This window comes from Trachurus japonicus, chromosome 5, assembly GCF_045865225.1.
Source record: "Trachurus japonicus isolate A0001 chromosome 5, Traja_1.0".
NCBI classification, from domain to species: Eukaryota; Metazoa; Chordata; class Actinopteri; order Carangiformes; family Carangidae; genus Trachurus; species Trachurus japonicus.
The window spans coordinates 5,911,526-5,933,072 of NC_140911.1; the positions used below are offsets into that span (position 1 = coordinate 5,911,526).

General features: G+C 38.7%; 1 protein-coding gene across 2 annotated transcripts; it reads left to right on the top strand.

Moving 5' to 3' along the window:
* The first annotated feature begins 72 nt into the window (after positions 1-72).
* slc11a2 (solute carrier family 11 member 2) lies at positions 73-20,833 on the top strand. 2 transcript variants are annotated; one of them, XM_085775774.1, is made up of 17 exons: positions 73-264; positions 3,974-4,059; positions 6,668-6,804; positions 7,287-7,406; positions 8,355-8,474; positions 9,193-9,299; positions 9,417-9,487; positions 10,185-10,252; positions 11,027-11,182; positions 11,286-11,444; positions 11,563-11,649; positions 13,362-13,481; positions 13,583-13,732; positions 13,867-13,940; positions 15,312-15,465; positions 16,473-16,526; positions 20,416-20,833. In XM_085775774.1, the coding sequence occupies exons 2-17, from the start codon at positions 4,026-4,028 to the stop codon at positions 20,491-20,493; spliced, it is 1,689 nt and encodes a 562-aa protein (XP_085631900.1). In that variant the 5' UTR covers positions 73-264; positions 3,974-4,025; the 3' UTR covers positions 20,494-20,833. The 2 variants fall into 2 exon arrangements, with proteins under 2 accessions (XP_085631900.1, XP_085631901.1); XM_085775775.1 differs by lacking the exons at positions 73-264; positions 3,974-4,059 and adding an exon at positions 5,592-5,702 and having other exon boundaries at positions 20,416-20,672.
* The last annotated feature ends 714 nt before the right edge of the window (positions 20,834-21,547 follow it).

Sequence of the window (21,547 nt, forward strand, 5' to 3'; positions counted from 1 at the left end):
ACCTGATCCCAGGGCTGAATCTCTCGTCTCTCGTCTCGACCAATCAGGAAGAAGCCCAGGATCCCCGCACATGCGCAGTGCGACCTCCACTCACACACACATACGTTACACACGATAGATACGACTTTGCCGGAATTTAGCTCGCTAACATGCTACTGAGCTAACACACGTATACACATGGTTTCCGCCTGAAAAAAACAGACACTTTTAATCGACAGGATAGGACGCATCCTGTTGTTTTACCTTCTCATACCTTATACACAGGTAAGGACGTTGTAATACTTTCTCTGTCAGTTCCCACCAGGTGGCTAACTCGTTAGCTTGACAGTATCAGTGAACCGGCAATGTTGATATTGGCGCACGGATGTATTTGTAATCGATAGGATTTGATGTTAGACGGTGGTGGTCAAGGCTGCTTGGTTCACACATGTCTAATTCACATCATTAATGGTAGCTTGTTTGTTTTATAGTTGGGTGATTAAACTGTATTAACTAACACAAGTGACCAGGTCGAGAGGTCAAGTGTGGTTTTCTGGGTTAAACTGTGATTACAGCCTCACTTCTGCTCACTTCTCAGTCTGGGGGTGTGTTAAATATACTGACACTTATTTTAGCTTTATTAAAGTGAGTTGTCATTGGTGTGTTTCACAGTAACTGGGGTGGTAATACAGAGGTCAAAGCTGTAAATCTGAGCATCAGTCATCATTATTGTCATTATTGTGTCAAGTATCCTCTGGCTCTTTGAATGCTCTTATTCTTTGTATGATATGGATAGTGAACTGATTATCTTGAAGCTTTGCATTGTGTTTAAACAAGTCATGGGCTAACAAAGAGAAGGATAATAAACAACTGTAAATGATAAATGTAACTGTAACTAACAAGGTGTTATTAATAACTTTAGGTTTTGTTATTACCACAAGTGTTGCTGGAGTTTGGAGCTTTTCTTTCTTCATGCACCTTGAATATTAAGTGATACTGTGGTGGAAACTTAGTTTGCATGAATAGGATAAAGTGTCAAAACCTACAAAAACATAATATTCCTCTTAGTGCATTTCCTAGAGGAGTACAGTGACTCCACTACTTGTAGTGAGTAATGAATACATGAAATGATGAAATGATGTGCAAGAACAGAAATCAGTTTTGTGAAACTGTGAATCTATTAACCTGTCAAATAACTTGATAGATAGATGCCTATATCTTCTTCTTACATGTGAATTATTAACTTTCACATGGGCACGTCTAGTCACAGCTCTACAGAACATGCTGCCATTTGTAAAAAAAAAAAAAAAAAGAGGAAGTAACATGATAAATATACCATCAACACCTCTTGTCAGTTACATTATGAAAAAAGTTCCACTTTATTTGTTAAATTTCACTTGTTGATGTTGTTGTTAGGTCATGGAAAACACAGGTATAGTTCAGTCAGTAACACTGTGGGTTCGGTGTCGGCACGTTCTCGATCAGCCAGTTTTTGCCAGAGCCAAAATTCTTGAACACAGAGTTTCCTGGATCGACGGCATCACACACAACAACACAACTCACTGTTCAACCTTCACAGGAACTGAATGCCCATTGTGTTGATCGGAGCTGTGCAGGTGTCGGATGTGCATGTTTTCATATTTTGTTGCAGCTCCTTTGTGACATAAAAAATATCACAGTTGTATAACATTTCAAAATACTTGTCTTTGATGTTTGCCATCGCTCTGTTGAGCTTCTTTTCATTTTATATATTTTATATCTATGGAAGTGTAAAAGTCTGTTAAAGCTCCTAAAATTGAGGGGCGTAACATTGAAGAACATTTGTCAGTTTGGGAGTTGTCATTGATCGACAGTTGTGATTGTAAAATCTGTTCTGTGCAGATTAGGTTAACATGAGGTCCGGTAGTGGAAGCTGGATGGATAACTTAATGTTTTAAGTAGGTTTAATATTTTCAAATTCAGATTTATAATAGTTGTGACATCAAAATCCATCATGTAGGTGAATGTGTAAGTTTATGTTTTCATATATTCATTCTGAAAATCTACAGTTTTGATTTGTTTGAGTAAATTCTTGCTACTTTAAGTCTTTTAATGTCAGAGTCTCTCTCTCTTTATCACCACTTACACGTGGGTGCTTGTGGTATTTGACAAGATTAGTGCTGACACATTAAACGATAGTTACACAATCCAGGACTGGAGTCCAGGTCACAGCACAGAACGAAAAGCACAGCTGCTGCTGCCGCTGCTGCTGCTGCTGGGAGCTGATCAAAAAACCAACAGCCTTCACATTCAGTGTGAGGAAAAAGAAAAAGATAAATGATGCAGATCTGAAGCTCCAGTCAACGGATGTCATCTGAAAAACAAACAGAGTTAAAAACCTGCACACTGAAGTTTTCCTCTGTCGTCTTTATCAGTAAACAATCAGACGTGATGAGACATGTGGGTGACGGTGAGATCACTTCCACTGTCGCTGGACGTTGTTCTCTCACACCCGGTTGGTGAGATTAACTCAGTGTTGTAATGAGACACACGCTGCTGGGTGGTCGCTGAGAGACGTAGGAGAGGTGCACAGAGTTGTTTGAGTTTCAGAAGCACATGACGTACCTGAACTGCTCTGACATTAGAAATATTTGGATAATTTGTACTAGTTCAGGATTATAAATGGTTCGTTATTGATTTTATCTTCTGTGGAGACTGGTGGTGTCAGAAATAAATAGAAATAGTGCTGCACACATTACACAATATAGAAAACTATGTTTAGAGTATATTGGCACTTGGCAGATGTTTTGATTGTGATCAAAGTTGGAATTTGTCACTTTTGCTTTTGTGATTTATCTTGGGTGGCGTATCAAAACAAAGTTGAGATTTTTGAGTTTTGAGATTTGTTGAGCTGTTCCCACCATTTATTTAAGTATTCCACTTTTTGCAATGTTGTGATTATGATATGTATGGATTCATTGTGCTGACCTAATTTAAACCTCATTTTATAGTCTTTTTAGCGTGTTCAGTAACTTGAATGACTGCTGAGTCTGCAGCCGCAGCTCTGCATACATGCATAACTGTCTGCGGTTAGATCGATCCTGTAGTTTACTGTTAAATCTGACCTGTTTTAAAAGTTATATTTTTTACAGTTTTTTTCCCTTATTGATTTTATTTCCTGTCTTTTATTTTTTAAGTAAGTGTTTGATTTTTGTTTTTGTAAAGAAAGCTGCGAAATTGGAGTGTGAGAAAGAACAAGAAAGTTCCTTATTTGTGTCGTCGCTTCAGAAAAGGCCAGTTGGAATAAAGCTCACGACCTTTGTGACACCTTTGACACTCACATTGTGCTGCTAACTGGTGTATTAGTCAGATTTTTAGTATTTTTAGATTGTTTTTCTTTGATGATGATGATGATGATGATGATGATGATGATGATGATGATGATGATGATGGTGGTTACTCAGGGCACATGATCGCCCAGAGGAAGTGGCACACTGATGGAAACCGGCTGTCTGGGAAAGCTGCTCCGTCTGCAGCCTCATATGACCACAGAGTCATGTGATCTCAGAGCGGCCTCGGCTCTGTGCTGTTATAAAACCATCCAGTCTTGTTTGAGTTTCAAGGCTCCAGTTTTTTTTTTCACACCGTTGTGAGCCGAAGGTTAGAGAAAGGATGGATGTGATGGAAGTGAAACTGCGACGCAACTCGTTTCCTATTGAGAGTTCTCTGTACAACGACCCTTACACATACTGTTAAATGTTGCCGAGTCACTTTGACACTTATGACTCGTGATTTTTTTTTTAATGTTGTTGCCCTTTTAATAAAAAGGAGAACAAGTTTTTGCTGAGTCGTGTCTCGTGTTGATGTGGGAAAAAAAAGCTGAAGTTTGCGACCAAAAAGCTTCACTTAATGCAGCACAACAACAACCGCAGTTTCACCCTCACCTCAACGACCACAGAGATGTGTCTCATGTTTATCCAACTTGTGTAACTTCAGTGTTGTTGTGTTTCTGCAGGGAGGCTGACATCCATCCCTCTGACATCCCAGGGATCCCTCAGCCTGCCCTGATGAAGACCATGCAAGACGACGACCTCATGGAAGGTAACGGCTGTAAAAGATAACACACACACACACACACCCTGCTCACCGAATGTTTATATAAAGCTGCGTATAGGCTCAGCGTCTGTGTTAAAACAACATTTCACATCAGTATATTTCACTTTTACAGCGACACAGTTCAACTTTTAAAAACTTTTTTTACAAAAAGGAGTTCATCCAATCCACTTTATTTACTGTATATAGCACATTTCCAAAACATGAAAGTTTATCAAAGTGCTGCACAGTGATTTACATACAGGACATAGAGCACAAAACGGTTAACAAAAACAAAAAAATTATTTAAAAAGAACAGACAGATTAAAAATACAATAAAATGAGAATAAAAAGACAAACAAGAACAGAGGTTTAGGTTTTAAATCTAGTTTTTTTTTTCTTTAGCACACATTTAAACTCAATGGTGCAAGGAGGGAACGAAGCCTTTTCAATAATTACAAGCAATTCAGATTTCAAAGACTAACAAATAAACATTGAAAAAGAAGATTAAGTGCATACATTATCAATGTAATATGAACAAAGTGAGGGGATAAAAACAGAGTAATTAATAACAAGTAGAGACAATGGAAATAAAGTACAAAATATTCATTTATATACTGTATATAGGGGTTGAAATCATAGAGAAAAGGCCGAGAATAAGGATGTAGGGCAATGGAGAGGATGAAAGTGACTGTATGTAATATATGAAGGATTCATGAAAGGTTAAGATGTTTTTTTTAGCTGCATTTTAAAAAGTGAGTGGGAAGATATGGATCTTAAAAAGGGAGGTAATCTATTCCAAAGCATAGGCCCTCTAGGACATGTTAAACTGATGAGGAACTACGCAGGATTTCTCCCGTGGCTATGCTGCATTTTTACCTTAATTAAAAAGCTCCGGAGTAATTGTGATAGTTAACTACACAACTTATTACGAGTGACAACGAACTTCCACTTGGCGTCTCACGACTGAAAACCAACCTTGTAACATCAGTGTAGTTACTCGCTCGCCGCCCCGGTGTCCCAGCTCTCGTCTCTGCGGCACCGCGACACAAACGCGCTGTGTAACCCATAAAGATAAGACTACACAAATATACACGTCGTAACATCGTATGTGTTATATACTGTAAGTCATCCACCGCTCCATGAGTGATTGATTTTGCGCCGGCTTCGTTGTAAACAAATGCACATGGCCAGAAGGAGGGTTAGCAACACAGAGGAGAAGAGACCAGACTTGCATAGTTCCTCTTTAAGATGTGTTTTAAGGGTGGATCGAAGGGTGTAAGAGTCCTAATCTTGTTAATTTTCAGTTTCTTCTATGAACTTTACAGCTGCTTGCGTGATGCTGCGTGATCTGTAAAAAAGAGTAAAGGTCAGGTGACACTGTTATTTGTGCCTGAGGTTTAATAGGTTGACAACCAGGAGCACAGATTTGGCCTTTGTCTGTGCTGTCTCTCTTTCTCTCTCTGTGTCGGACGGTCTCTGTTAGAATAGAAACAGATGATGACGATGATGTCATAATGACATTGTGACATCTTAGACACGAGTCGTATAAAAGCAGAGACATTATGAGGGAACAGTGGACTTTGGGGCCGGCAGTGAGTGAGTGAGTGAGTTGGAGATGGAGCGAAGACAGAATGAAAAGTCCAAACTCAGTGAGTATCGTAGCACACGGCTGTAATTAAAGGGTTAATCATAATTATATATACCGGTATTTGTCTGAAATGTTTTAAACAGTGGTTATAGATCACAGAAGAGCTTTTAATTTAAAGGTTTTAGTTGTGTTGTGTGTACGTTCACTCACTGATCCGTTGAGCTTTATCTCTTTATTGTGTTCTCGGTCACTGGGTTCAAGATTTGCATAATGTGGCTGTAATTACATGTTTTTCTTATTGACCAACTACAAACATGTAATTTAAACTTACACTGAATCACTGAAGTGGCAGCTGCTGTACGTTCATCAGTCCTGTGATTTTTTACAACATATAGTCCTTTACAACGGCATAGATTGCCTTATCTCAATATAGAATGGATCTTTAATAAACATTCAAACATTTTCCTTGGTAGACGGAGATGAAATATGTTGTAAAGTTATTCAAAAAGCTGGGAACGTCTGATTGGATTATTTTGAAATGGCTCGTTCAGGTGTTTCTGATCTCCCTGTAAACTTCACTTTAATCTTTTTGAAAGGATAAATATGTAAATTCAGATAAGATAAAAACATAAATGCTAAATACGTGGACTTTAAATAGTGAATAATGACTGCCTTCAGCTTTTTTAAACAGTTAGACGAATTGTATTTCTCTTTCGTAATCAGATGAATTCAGTGTTTCATAGAGGAAACGATGCATTTTGTCATTTCGCTATCAGCACGTTGCAGGTGACACTGAAACAAGACTTCTCGATTTAAGTTTGAGAAGGACAACAAATCCAAATCACAGTAATTAAGCTACTGTTTGAAACATTTTCATAATGAAAACCACAAGAATGAAGAAACTGGCATCTGACAGAAAAGCCTGGAGGCACCAACGATAATGATTGTTCTGTTCTGTAATGTATCTCATCATCACTCTCACTTCTTTGTCCTCGTGTGGTTTCTCTTCCTCTGTGGTTTTTCCAGAGGACGCCGCCCCTGAGAACGGAGCGCAGACCAACCAGTACAGCTCCATCTCTCCTCCGGCCTCGCCCGAGGTGCAGGAGGAGCCGTTCTCCACCTACTTCGAAGACAAGGTGCCGATTCCCGAAGGTGGCAACCAGGTACATGACGACAACTGGTTTATTATTTATCTATTGTTATACATTAGGGGTGTAACGGTATTGGTATTCGTCTGTCACGGCTCGGTGCACACAGTCATACGATGAATAGGGCAGATTGAGTATTTGAAAGCCTACATATACATTAACTGTGTAAAACAACATTGATGTTAGTTTCTTTTTTAAGTGCTATCAGGGTGTTTTTTCCTCTAGAATGAATAAATGGTATTATAACATTCCTAATACACTTGTTTTATGTTCTATATTATTCTATATTTCTATTTATTTTTTACTTTTATAACAGAACATGGTTATTAGTTTTACATTCAATTGGTGTCTGTTTTTTTACATACGTGACTTTTTGTTGCTTTTTGCCCGTTGTACCGAACCGTGACTTGTGTGAACCGTTAACACCCCAATTATATATACTGTACAGTAGCGGTGGTTTTATATTCTTCTTTTCTTTTCTTTTCTTTTCCGTTCAGATCTTCAGTTTCCGTAAACTCTGGGCCTTCACTGGACCGGGGTTTTTGATGAGCATTGCGTATCTGGATCCAGGGAACATTGAGTCTGACCTGCAGTCTGGAGCTAAGGCTGGCTTCAAGGTGACACAATACAAACGTTACAGCTGATATTTTTTATTTTATTTTATTTATTTATTTTTTAAAAGATACCCAGTGAAGGTTGATTTTGGTTATAAAAGAGTCTCATATTAATGAATCTACGTTACCCACACTTGTTTTTTATGTGTCCATTTTCGATAAATCTAATATAGCGTTATTTTGATATTATTATTTAGTGGTCGGCTCGCCCAGCATTTCCTCGGAAAGACAGAGCGATTAACTGCATCCTGCTAGAGGCTGTTCTTAAGGATTTTAAATACATTTCCAAAGTAATTTGCTCACAAAAAAGTTAGTCTGGAGCCCTGAGGTGTGAGCCAGATAAGCGTCTTTACGACAACATGCGCTAGAGCTCATGGGAAATGCACTCTACTTCTGGCAAAACATGAAAGTTTTAAATATTTTTATTAGGAGGGAAGGCACATAAACGGAACAGAAACCAATGTCACATTTACATTGAGTATCACATCACATCTGTATCACAATTAATATATAAACATATGATACAATAGAAATACTGTGCATCTCGATGAATGAAGAGCAAGGCATACAGTCAACCTCCTTGGATGTCTTTTTTTTTTTTTTCCAAAGTATATTTTTGGCTTATTGCCTTTCTTTCATAGCACACAGTGAGATAGACAGGAAAGGGGGAGGCAGAGAGAGGGGGAATGACATGCAGGAAAGGGCTGCCCGACATGGGATTCGAACCGGGGACGCCTGCAGCGAGGACTGTAGCCTCTACATGGGGCGGCCGCTTTACCCACTGCGCCACGCACCGCCCCCTTGGATGTTTTAATATAATATAATATATTATATCATAATAATAAATAAATAACTAAGGATACTTGTATGTGATATGTTTTATTGTACCTTGACAGTTTAGTTTTCATTAGTTGTGAGTCGGTGCTGATGTTGTCGTCCCCGTCTCTCCAGCTCCTGTGGGTGCTGCTGTTCGCCACCATCATCGGGCTGCTGCTGCAGCGGTTAGCCGCTCGCCTCGGGGTCGTCACGGGGATGCACCTGGCTGAAGTCTGCAACCGGCAGTATCCCACTGTGAGTATCTACGACTCCCATCATACACTGAACTTCCTCTTTGTCGTTGTTGTACATTAAAGGATAGTTCAACATTTTGGCAAATTGGCCCATTGCCATAATCCCTATAGTCATAATAGCAGTAGGTTCGTTACCTTTAATTGTCGGTGCAAGCTATTTTTAGAGCGGCGGAGCAGAGCCGCGAGCTGCTCAGAGCTACGCTACGGAGGCTCTTGGGATTTCTTGGTTTCCCTCATCAGACTCATCAAATACACAATCCAACAACTCCACAACGCTCTGATGGACAAGTTGTGACCTGCACATTCACCACGCTATGAGATAATAACAGAACTTTACCAGACAGAGTTGTTTTAGAGGGAAATACAGACACGGGAACGCTATCAGCTGGTTTTGCATGAATTTCCCTCTAAAACAACTCTGTCTGATAACGTTCTGTTATTATCTCATAGCGTGGTGAATGTGCAGGTCACAACTTGTCCACCAGAGTCTTTTGGAGTTGTTGGATTGTGTATATGATGAGTTTGATGAGGGAAACCAAGAAATCCCATGAGCCTCCGTAGCGTAGCTCTGAGCAGCTCGCGGCTCTGCTCCGCCTTTCTAAAAATAGCTTGCACCGACAAATAATGTTTTTTTTTTCAATTTGCCAAAATGTTGCACTATCCCTTTAACTATTTATATATGAGTGCTTTATTTTTCTTAAATCATTTTCCCCGTCCAGGTTCCTCGTATCCTCCTCTGGCTGATGGTCGAACTGGCGATCATCGGCTCAGACATGCAGGAGGTCATCGGCTGTGCCATCGCTCTCAACCTCCTCTCCGTGGGAAAGTAAGATCTTTTCCTGCTGCTCAACAGACACGTTGAGTTTTTAGTTTACAGTTTTTATTTTTTATTTTTATTTTTTATCTGTCATGGTGATAAAAAGCGACTTTGTTTCTCCTGCAGGATCCCACTGTGGGCAGGAGTCCTCATCACCATCACCGACACGTTTGTGTTCCTCTTCCTAGACAAATATGGTAGGTGGAGGTGGTTTTTCTCTTGATCCTCTTTATTATTCCGGCCTCTTTTACCGGTGCCGTTGCTCCTCTGTCCTCTCTCCTAAAAGCCCATGCAAAAAAATATTTTCTTTTCTCTTTGACTCTGCTTTTAAATTTGATAAACAAATCAACTAACCCTCTATCTAAGATCCATTGCTAAACTCTTAGAAACTCTGATTCATGTCTTTATTTCCTCCCGATTAGACGACTCTCACACTGCAAAACACAGGATTGATTTTAAGGTGCTGTTTTTTGTTTTTAAAGCACAGTGTAGAGGCCTAGCACCAGGTTATATCTCTGAACTCCTCACTCCCTCCTCCACCTCTCGTCCCCTCAGATCCTCCGACAAATCTCTGCTTTCCATCCCATAGATATACAAAGTTAAAAAAAAAAACAAACCCAGAGGTGACAGAGCTTCTTCAGTTGCTCAGTTCGTTATACCCCCTCCATTAATATTTTCAAAACACGGCTGAAAAACCCTGTCTCATTTATTTTATTTTATTTCTGTCTCTCTTCTCTCTGTCTCTCTCTCTTTTTATATTCTTTTGTTGTTGTTTTGTACATAATTGTAAAGCACATTTGTTGTTTTTTAAATGTGCTCTATAAATAAAGCTGACTTGATCTGCAAACTATTCGCCCCCAAAGCTTTGTTGATACAGCTTCTGTCTCTTCGCAGGCCTGAGGAAACTTGAAGCGTTCTTTGGCTTCCTCATCACCGTCATGGCGATCAGCTTTGGTTACGAGGTGAGGCCCCTTTTTTTAATGTTTCACTTAAACACTGTGTTACAAATTATTATGCAAATAAGATTTCAGTGAAGAAAACTTTTCTTTTTTTTTCTTTTTTTTTAGTTTTTCAACGAGTGTGTTTAGATCACTGACATCACTCTCACAGACAGGTTTAGCAGTTAGTTTTCCCAGTGAACCCTAATCAAAGAAGAACAACTTAAGGAGGTTGTTCGACGTGATTATGCAACTCACAAGTTTATGGCAATATGTGCAAAAATAAGAAAACATTGGATATTTAATGAAAAATGAATTACTTTGACCTTACTCATAGGATGAAGGCATAAAAGGGAGAAAAAGAAAGAAAGTGCATATACACTGTAGCGTACAGCTAATAGACCCTTTTACAGTTTGTAAACAATGTAAGATGTTCACTTCTGGGTCCAAATATGCAAATTGGAAACGCCCGTTATCCGTTTTTTCCCTTTTCAATTTGTGCACAAAATCGGACATTATAAAAACGAGTCATTATCTGTTGTTTCATTTTGGTTCTGGAAACAAATATTGAAGAAACAAGTTATTATATATTTTGTTTTTTTAGTTTTGGTTTTATTTTGGACACACAAATAACTGAATGATACATGGATTTGTCAATTACATTGACTGTTTTGGAAGGAAAAAAAGAACAAAGACAACATGTATTGTGCATAATCATTTGGAGCACAGTCTAGTTTTTACAGAGACATTTCTTTTAGCACGCTGACATGTTTGACTGGCCTGTCTGTCTGTCTGTAGTACGTGCTGGTGAAGCCGGACCAAGGCGAGCTGCTGAAGGGGATGTTTCTACCGTACTGTGAAGGCTGTGGACCGGCGCAGCTGGAGCAGGCCGTGGGGATCGTAGGCGCAGTCATCATGCCGCACAACATCTACTTGCACTCGGCGCTGGTCAAGGTCAGAACCTAAAAGAAATCAGTCAAAGTCAAAATTGAAAAGATTCGATTCGTGTGTGTTGTTGATTGATTGTTCGTTCCCGTTTTACTCCCTCGTGCTCCAGTCTCGGGAAGTGGATCGCAGGAATAAGAAGGACGTAAAAGAAGCCAACAAGTACTTCTTCATCGAGTCTGCCATCGCTCTCTTCATCTCGTTTCTCATCAACGTCTTCGTGGTGGCCGTCTTCGCCGAGGCCTTCTACGGAAAAACTAACATGGATGTGGTGAGTTCACCGACTTTTCACCAAGTTGGAGCATTATTGTTTGTTTTATGGATTGAAATTAAGTTAAATTGTTGCTCATTGTATTTGTATTATGTGTGTGTTTGTGTCCTGGTTGCAGAATAAAATGTGTAATGACACTGGGATTCCACATTCAGACCTGTTCCCTGCCAACAACGGCACGCTAGAGGTCGACATCTACAAGGGGGTGAGCATCATCACTGCAACATGAAATCCTCATAGGGAAATATAGATCAGGCAGCTGGTGTCCATTATCATTAATATTATTAGATAATTGCACATGATTTAGTGGGAATCAGTTTAAACCCTCAGAAGAAACTGATTCATAATAAGAGGGAAAAGAAAGAAGAAGCAGAACTTTTCTCATCTTGTCACCAGACATTTAGCTGGACACTATTAAAAATAACTCAATGCTGTCACTTTGTTTATAGATAAACCAAGGCTGTATTATGCAAACTGGGGGTTTTCTCATTAGGAATGACTCTGATGCACACTGCAAAAATGATTTTTCTAAAATACAAGAAAAAAAAAACACCAAATCTGAGGAGAAAGGAGAAAGAGGAGATGATCTGAACATGCAGTAGGGAAATTTTACTTGACAAGAAATCTTAAAAGTAAGTTGGTTCAGTCCAGAAATTAGTCGACTCTGATCAGAGATTTGAAATAAGTAGAAAATGCTTTTTTTTTTTTAGGTCAAATTACTTGACATCAGATTTTCTTCAGCACAATAATTAGAAAATCCACCTGAACAGGACTCAACTTAACTCAACTCAAACTTTATTTATAAAGTGCTTTAAAAACAACCGAAGTTGACCAAAGTGCTGTACAGGTCAATAAAACATACCATTATTAAAATACCATAAAATACATAAGTAAAGTGCAATAGAATACAAACTATAAATAAACACATAAAAGACAAATGAGTCAACTTAACCGCCAAGTCTATCACAGCTACGCCTACACACATGCATACAGAGACAACACCTACTGTGTGCTATTAATATGTAGTGTGTAATTAGGACACAGCATGTGTTACATATTGATCATTTGATGCTTTATTGAGCTCATTGTCTCATTGTCTCAAATATGAATAAAAATAACTTCATCATTGTGAGGGTTTTGACTCCCTGAAAATCTTTGTTAATTATCAGCAGCCTCACGTAATTAATTCACCATCTCTCTCTCTACAGTATATTTAAGCAATATATCACTCCAGTCCGAGGTATATACCACAGCTAAGGGGCGTTGTTCGGCCCGACGCAAAGCCCCTTAGAATGGTATAATGAGCATATACCACGGACTGGAGTGATATATTGCTTTTATAAAACGGTTACCAATAATGACAATATGAAAGAGGAATACGTAATCAATTTCATGTAGTTTTATTCAACCAGAAATACATATTATCCAATAAAATAGCCCCACTGTGAAAAAAATAGTCCCACCTCTCCGGACGTTAGCTCCAAGTTAGCTCTGCATCTCGTCTTTTCCTCCGCTTTTTTTCAGGTGAAAGTCACTGCTCAGTCCCCTCTACCATTGTTAACCCTCCCCGGAGGTGAAAGTTCACCTTAAACATGTGAATTCAACTACTTAAGTCCATTTTTAAACATCGTAAAAACACCGACTGTCTTTTGCTACCGACTGCAACAGTCCGTTGTCATGGATACATGACAACAACTTCCATTCACACCAATCATACGTGCCTGACGTGCAGTGATAGCCTATGCTGTGATAAGGCTTTAGAATAGTAGCCGTGGTATATGCTCATTATACCACGGTTAACAACCAATCAGATTGCCGGATTTCACCTTTCTGTTTTATAAATGTGTATATATATAGGTACAGTAGATAGATGATGGATGATCAGATGATTAATTGTGGGCTTATGTCTTTGTTCAGGGAGTCGTCCTGGGATGTTTCTTCGGCCCTGCAGCTCTTTACATCTGGGCCGTGGGGATCCTGGCAGCCGGTCAGAGCTCCACCATGACGGGAACGTACTCTGGCCAGTTTGTCATGGAGGTGAGGAAGTCTGTTGTTAACGTTGTATTTAAGTAAAGATGCGTTTAAAGTTGTGAACACTCACCTTTTTTCTTTTTTTTACTTTCCTAATTACTTATCAGGGTTTCCTGAACCTCCGTTGGTCTCGCTTTGCACGAGTGCTGCTGACCCGCTCCATCGCCATCGTACCCACTCTGCTGGTCGCCATTTTCCAGGACGTCCAGCATCTGACGGGCATGAACGACTTCCTGAACGTGCTTCAGAGCATGCAGGTCAAAACTGACTCTTTAGCCGACCGTTACATAATGTCAAACCTAACTTTCTGACACTTATCCTCCGTGTGTTGTTTCTTTTTGTGCGGCCCTTAATCCTGTAAAGTATTCACTGTGACTTTTACATCCCACAGCTTCCGTTCGCTTTGATCCCAATCCTGACCTTCACCAGTCTGACGTCCATCATGAACGACTTTGCAAACGGATTGTGAGTGAAACACAGTTTTTTTTTATCATTATTTGTTTCTCCTAACAGCACATGATGTATCTGTTAATCATATGCACTGTGTTATATTATTCACACAAAGAATTATTATCTAGATTCAGTGAGGCGTCCTTTATCAGTTTTGTCTGTGGATCAGAGAGCGCACCTGAGTATAAGCCGCACCAGCTAAATTTTAAAATAAAATACATACTGTATATAGGCCGCACTTTAATATAAGCCGCAGGTTTTCATGTTCTAACGTGAGATATTTACACAGAAAGACAGAAGGGAACTGTGCAAGTCCGCTCGCTTTTCCGCTGTTTTGGTTACGCTCCTCTCGCCCATGTGCATTTATTTACAACGAAGCCGGCGAAAAATCAATGAATGGAGGTGGATAACGTTACGTAACATATACGATGTTACGGCCGTGTGTGTTTGTGTAGTCTTAACCGCCATAAACAAAAGATTACGGCTTACAGAGCGCGTTTGTATTGCGGTGTGCAGAGACGAGAGCTGGGACATCGGGGCGGGGAAAAAAGTAGCGGCTTATAGTCCGGAAAGTACGGTACTAATGATGATTTCCACCATTTTATTCTTATTAAAGGACAGTTCCAGACAAATTCAACCTGGGGCTTTAGTTTCCTAAAATTTTTGGTCTAAAATAATGAATCTAAAGCTTTTCTTTTTAATGATTTGCAGTAGTTCTGTCTGTCCCCGCTTTGCCATGGTGTCATATAATGGGAGCCTCTTGCGCAAGACTTATGTCTTTTCTTGACATCTGACGTTGTCTGTGAAAAAAGAATTGTGGTTTTGTGGGATGTAAACGGCCTAAACAGCCTAAGATCTGTGCGCTCCCATTATACAGACAGAACGACTGCAGAACAGGAGACTTTAAAAAGAAAATCTCTTTTAGACCTAAAATGTTAGGAAACTAGAGCCCCACTAGAGTTGAATTTGCCTGAAATTGTCCTTTAATCAAATCTAGATCTTCACAGAGACTCCTGACTTGATCTGTGTTGGGATCAAAGTCAGGTCGACCTGAAACCAGGTGAATTTACTCTGGTTCAGTTATTTATTAACTGGTCAAATTCAACTCCAGTGCTTGTTCCAGATCCGTCAGAAATGCTCAGATTCAGACTGTGATCTGTCATTTAGTTGGAAACTTATTTATGAAAATTAAATCACCCCAGTCAGTCATGTTTTGTATGGATGAGTCAAAGCCGCATTACGCAAACTAGGGATTTACTCTAATCTGCAAAACGTCATCACAGTTGCGAGAACATGGAGTATTACTCAGGATCCTGTCCCTGTGAGAGAGAAAGAAACTTTATTTCTCAATGGTTCAATAGTTTCTTCCTCTTATTCTTTTTTTAGGGCCTGGAAGATTTCCGGCGGCGTCGTCATCCTGATGGTTTGTGCAATCAACATGTACTTTGTGGTGGTTTACGTGACGGCGCTGAACAGCGTGCTGCTCTACGTCCTCGCCGCTCTGCTCTCCGTCGCCTACCTGTGCTTCGTTTGCTACTTGGTGAGTAGTTGGCACGACTGATGATAACTTTACACTCTTTTACTTTTAGTGCAGACAGTGTTTCTGTGACAAAGGCAAAGCATAAACATGTTTGCCACGTTTTAATCATCCACCTTATTTAACTCACTCGCTCAGTCTAAGCACAAATAAATTGCATTTTAAATTTTTGTTCCAAAAGTGATGCAGTTTTAATAAATTAACCAACTTTTTGCTTTTTTACCAGAGATTTCCTGACAGATTTCTAAACTTAGCTGCTCTCCTACTTATGGGAACATGTTGTGCACGTTGAGTAGTGTGCAAAATCACGTACAAACAAGTACATTGCAGTCAACTGAATACTCAGCCCCACATTTCTCCTTTCAATATGTTTAAATCTCACATTCAACAAGGATCCAACATGGAAAGTACAGTGGTAAAATCAACAAACATACATACATAGTATAAGAGATAAAATTATAAGCTTTCTTCAGAAATGTTGATCCTATTGGGGAAAAACATCACATTTAAATGGCCTGAGCCGTTCTTCGGGCCCCTTATGCTCAACTATACTTCACAATTATACTAATTTGGAAAAGTGTAACTGTTAGAAAATGGGTTAAACCAGATGCTCCATCTATAGACGACTGGTTTAAACATTACTTATTGTATATTTACAGTAGAATAGAAAAAATCACATCTGAAAGGAATGGAAGAAGAATATCTCCCTGACGTTTGTGCATTTAATTCATTTGCCTACTGTAATAGATTTATTCACTTTCGTTTTCTATCACAATTGCTCTCTCATTCTGTTCATTCTCATAATTACATTGTAAAAGAAAGAAAATTCTGTATGTAAACGCATGAACTATTGTTTTTAGTTTATGTTTCTGTGCTGAAATGATCTAAAGTTAAGTGTCTCTTTGTTGTTTTTAAGTGAAACCATAAAACCTCCACCATGCATTAGTCTGAACACAAACCCCTCTCTCCTCTCTTCTCTCCTCTCTCTCTGCTGTGTGTTTGCTCTGCAGGCTTGGCACTGTCTGGTTGCCCTGGGAGTCTCGTGCCTGGACTGTGGCAGCAGGGTAAGAGAGCGACCTGCTGTGTTGATAGAGGAACAGTCAGAGTTCGACTCGTAGAGCTGAACAGGACATGTAACCGCCGGCTTCCTCTTCTTTCCTCTCGGAGACTCTGACTCCTGTTACACAACCAGGACCGGTCCAGATCGCTTAGGATCTCGAAAGCACATTTTCTGCTTTTATGTCACGTGTTTATTATTTTTGTGCAGGGCTGGGTATCAAAACTTGGTGCTTTTTAGGTAATAAATCAATCAGTCAATCAAATTTATTAACAATACACCAGCACATATATCAGATACCAGTGTTTGATGCTCTAAGGGAACATACGCACACCATGTTTTTGTTGATCTATAATTGTTAACAGTCCTGTAAACACACTGTGACATGAGTTATTTACACGACTCTATTGATAATTCACCTAATTATCAATATATTCAGACTTTATAAAATGTGTTGTAGACATTTGGGAAAGCAGCTCAGAGGAAATCAGTGAGAAAATTAAGATTTTACACAGAAGCTCCAGTGATTTTCAGATTTAAACTGACATGACGACGTGTAAGTTTCTTCAGCAGAAACTTATGAAAATCACATTTAAGGTGAAATTATAACAAATAAAATAATAGTTTTAAGCTATAAATATATTTTTAATAATAAAAACGTGACCAGACATCCACATTTGCAGCTGTTATATTGTTCTTTATAGATCTATAAAGAACAGCCGATGGTTTTCCACAGTTATTTCTTAGTAGCTCTGTTTCCATTAAGTCTCAGTCTACCTCAACTTCCTCTACTATTCTACTCTTCTCACGTCTCTGTAGCAGCTTGATTCAACATTATCTTTAATTTTTTTTTTTTTAACTCTGTGAACTAAAAATCTCCAAACTGATATCCAGCCCTGATGTTGTTGTGAAGGAAAAAAAACAACTTTTGCTTTCAAGGTTTGTGATGTTTTGAGCTGATTCCTGTCTACTCTGCACATGTCAACGTATAGAAGCTTAAAGTGGCAACAAGTTTCAGTATCATTGCACAAGTTTTTACCTCACTGTGTGTGTCAAGTTCCTGGTTTTGTCCAGAGTGGACGTCTGAAATATGCAGCCGCGTCCTCAGAGCCTCTTTTTAGTGCCTCAGTGTTAAAGACACCAGCAGCAGCAGCGCGGGTTGGTCAGTGGAATTTAAAAAATGAGCATTAAAAGATATATATTTTTAACAGTGCACAGGCGGCAGAGCTCAGCTGTTGGATGTATAGATATGTAAATCTTTAAAACGTTTTTGTTTTGTTTTGTTTTGTTTTGTTTTGTTCTGTGAATCCAGAATACCTCTCTCTTTGCCTCATTTTTTTTGTTTTATTCAGCATCATTTGCATTATTCAGCATCAACTTCCTGAAACTGCGACATCTTTATCCTGCTGTGCAGAGAGAAGCGAAGTTTAAAAATAATTGTTGTGGTTGCCATGACAAAGATGAAGAAAAAGAAGAAAAAGAAGAAAACCCAGTGCAAAGATAGCCAGGGTTATTTCTACAGCCCATAATCACCAGTCTGGCTCTGTGGGCCGGCGGAGGTAGTCATTTTGTGAATGAAAGTCTAAAAATACTACAGCTCACATTCAGGTCAGACGGTGCAACACGAGTTATTTAATACCTCCTCATGTTTTGGCTCTGGATTTAATGAGTTTAGAGGAGTCACATGATACAAAGGCAAAATAAAAAATGGGACATTCTGCTTTTATTTGTTCTCAAAATAAAAGTTTAAACACAGCTTGTTTTTTTTCTCAAACAATAGGCATATTTAATTAAAGATTATTTATGATTATACAGTGTATTGATACCATATATTGAAGACACCATATCTGACACTCATTATACGCACATACACACACACAACAGGATGAGTCTGATGTGAAGACGATGTCCTGTTGTTCCCACAGTTTATAAGGGAGGAAGTGATTCAATGTCACATCATTAGTCACTTTCACATTTAAACTACGGTGGCCCTGAGGGTTCAATTCAATTCAGTTCACTGCAACCGTGAGAAAAACACATGCAAAAACAGAAACATGCTTCAGATTCAGAAAATATAACTTGACGACACATTCTTTTCAGTGCATGTTTTCATGATTCATGATTTGCAGCACATTTATGTTTTTGCATGTGTTGTACATTGAGTTGAGCCCTCAGGGCCACCGTACAGAAACACTTCAACAGCTTATTTTACCAGACTGACATGGCTTCACTCTTTAATGAGGCTGATTTAGTTGCAGCCTGCTGCACTTTTCAACTGACGGCAGAAAAAGAAAAGTGTTTATGTCTGAAGTTTCTAATTTCTTAAAAGAAATGAAGAAAAACATGATTTAAAAACTTTAAAATGAGACGATATATCGTGTACTGACACGCCTCACTGAGCTATATCCATGTAAGATTTAAATATTAACCTATAAGAGCATTAACATTGAACTGTGGATGACACGGTTTCCTACAGTTAAGGGATGCATAATATGTGATAAACAGCAGAGTGGCAGCTGTTTGTCTTGTCCCAGTAATTACAGTAAAGGTCTCAGGTTCTTTCAGAAGTTATTGTGCTATGAAATATTCACTTTATGGTAGCTGCAGTTTAAAGTTCTCAAAGGTTTTCATAGATAAGAAGATTCTCGTAGGTTTTTAATCGAGGTGTAACGTCACATTTTCAGGTGTTTGTGAGATGATCAGTCTGATAACCACTCTGTCATATTGATGCCTCTCTGATGGAAAATACAACAACAATAACATTTTAACTGTTACAGAAACACAAACTCCAGTGTCGGACTGTACACTGAAGTTTACACCATTTCTAGACTGTGTCTTCTGAATTTACCGCTAATTTTATTTTATTTTTATTTTTTTGGCTCCTTTTCATGGGATTAAATAAACAAGTGTCTGTCCTTTTGCTGCTGGATGATAAAAACACCATGTGTCCAAAAATAAATGGGAACTAATGGATACATGGACATTTGTTGGTGTCTTCTGTCCGAATGTCTGAGGAAGAACTCGTCATCTGTGCATTTTTAGTTGTAGTTGCATTGGAAAAAACAAAAAAGTCAACATCTGACATAGTTTTGTCATTATATTGATTTTAGAAAACCCATAATGAGAGAATAATGTAATAAACTGGATAACTTACTGTACAACCTGCTAACTACAGTACTGTATAGAGCAGCTTTAATTTACAGTGTAGGTAATATCATCATTAGCTGGTAAATTGACCAGTGAGAATAATGTAAAATATAAAATACGTCTGGATTAAAAGGTTTTCTATGCATTAAAACAATATACATATACAATAGAATAATTATATTTTCAGCTTCTGCAATCAGAGTAGATGTTAGACTGTAGCGCCGTGTGTAGTACAAACACTGTTTTCCAGGTTTAAATGAGGAAAGTTGAATTTGGAAAGTAGCACTTTGACCCAAGGTGAGCACCCTTAATTTATAATTATAAAAACAAATCAAATTGAAATTCAAAAGTGATTGGACCTTATTTACCTCTGATCAAACAACTGTTAATTCATTGTCTGATAAAAGAACAGAGTCAAATGTAGAGTTGGTTTAAGATGAGCTGCAGGAACACAGGTTATTACTGTATAAGGACATTGTGTGTACTTAGCAGGTAGTTCTGTGAGTTTTTACAGTATTTTCTTAATTATTTTTTATCTAAATTATCATTTGCAACGTGATTTATTTATAAAAATCTGAGAATCATCTTTAAGCCAAAACAAATTGTGGCAAAAAAAAAATCAGATGTTTTCTTTGTGTAATTTAAAATTATCTTCATGAATGTTAAAATAAAACTAAATTGATTTGAGTGACACAACAGTCTCCTCATTGATAACGGCTCCATCTCTTCTTCCTCTCTGTCTCTTCCAGATGCCGATGGGTTTGTCGCGCCACACAGACATTTACCTGCTGAACGACATGGACTCTGACGCTGTGGCGGAGAGATAGGAGGAGGAGGAGGAGGAGGAGGAGGAAGAGGACGACGTGTTGCTGTGAGCCGTCGTCAGGAGGAAGAACACCGGTGGATCAGCTGACCTCTGGAGCTCGGTCGGCGTGAGTTCGTCTTCACCTCTCGGTGCCTCACACGTTTAAAGTGTCCTTGTAGCACACACACACACACACACACAGATGATGGATGTTTTCCATCAACACGCTGCAGGACACTAGGACGATTATTGTCCTTTTTATATCTGCAAAAAAAAATTCACTTTGGCAGCAAATGATAAAATAGAAGAAAAAAAAGAAACAAACACAAGACAAAAACTAGATAAGTCAAGTGTTTGGGAGGAAACAGGGGCCGGATTCACCAATATGTTCTTAGGAAAATTAATATTCTTAAGTGCAATTCTTCAATATTTTCTTAAGAACAGTTATTTCTTACAAATTTCTTATTTTTCCTACTTAAGTACTTCTTAAAATACATAACTGCGTTGCATTGCACGCGCCACCAAACAGCGTATTGTTTGCATCTTAACCGTCAGTCACTCACTAACAATGGAGAAGGACAAAAAGAGATGCAGAAAACTTTTCAAGGCAGGAGCTTGAGGTTATGGTGGATGAAACTAATGTAAACTGTTAACTGACATGCTAACTAACAGTTAACAGGCTCTTTGTGTAATTAGTTAAAAATTATATTTAATTACTATGACCCACTAGTCTAAACTTGTCTAAAATTTGTTGAAAAAGGCGATGTTAGAGGCTTACCTATTCACCGTAGGAATTTTAAGACAGGTCAAGGTTGTCTTAAAGTTAAGGACAAATTTAAGAACCTTGATTTCAAGAATACCATTTATTCTTAAAGAAGAAACTTTAGAAGAAAGTTGAGAAAATGCTTAGGAACTTTTTTGGAGAATATGACTTCTTTTTTTTTCTTCTTAAGGCTGAAGTTAAGAAAAAAATGACACTTAAGAAGATTTTTTTTCTTAAGGTTTTGTGAATCTGGCCCCAGGTTTTTAAAGAGCTTGGGTGTCCTGCTGCCTTCCTCTGCGGGCCGTCCACATAC

What these genes read in the sequence shown, in the direction of transcription:
- slc11a2 (XM_085775774.1), top strand. Translation starts at nt 4,026, where the DNA reads ATGAAGACCATGCAAGACGACGACCTCATGGAAG. An exon ending in GCAACCGGCAGTATCCCACT is followed by an intron (nt 8,475 to 9,192) that starts GTGAGTATCTAC and finishes TTCCCCGTCCAG; the next exon opens with GTTCCTCGTATCCTCCTCTG. An exon ending in TGTGCTTCGTTTGCTACTTG is followed by an intron (nt 15,466 to 16,472) that starts GTGAGTAGTTGG and finishes TTTGCTCTGCAG; the next exon opens with GCTTGGCACTGTCTGGTTGC.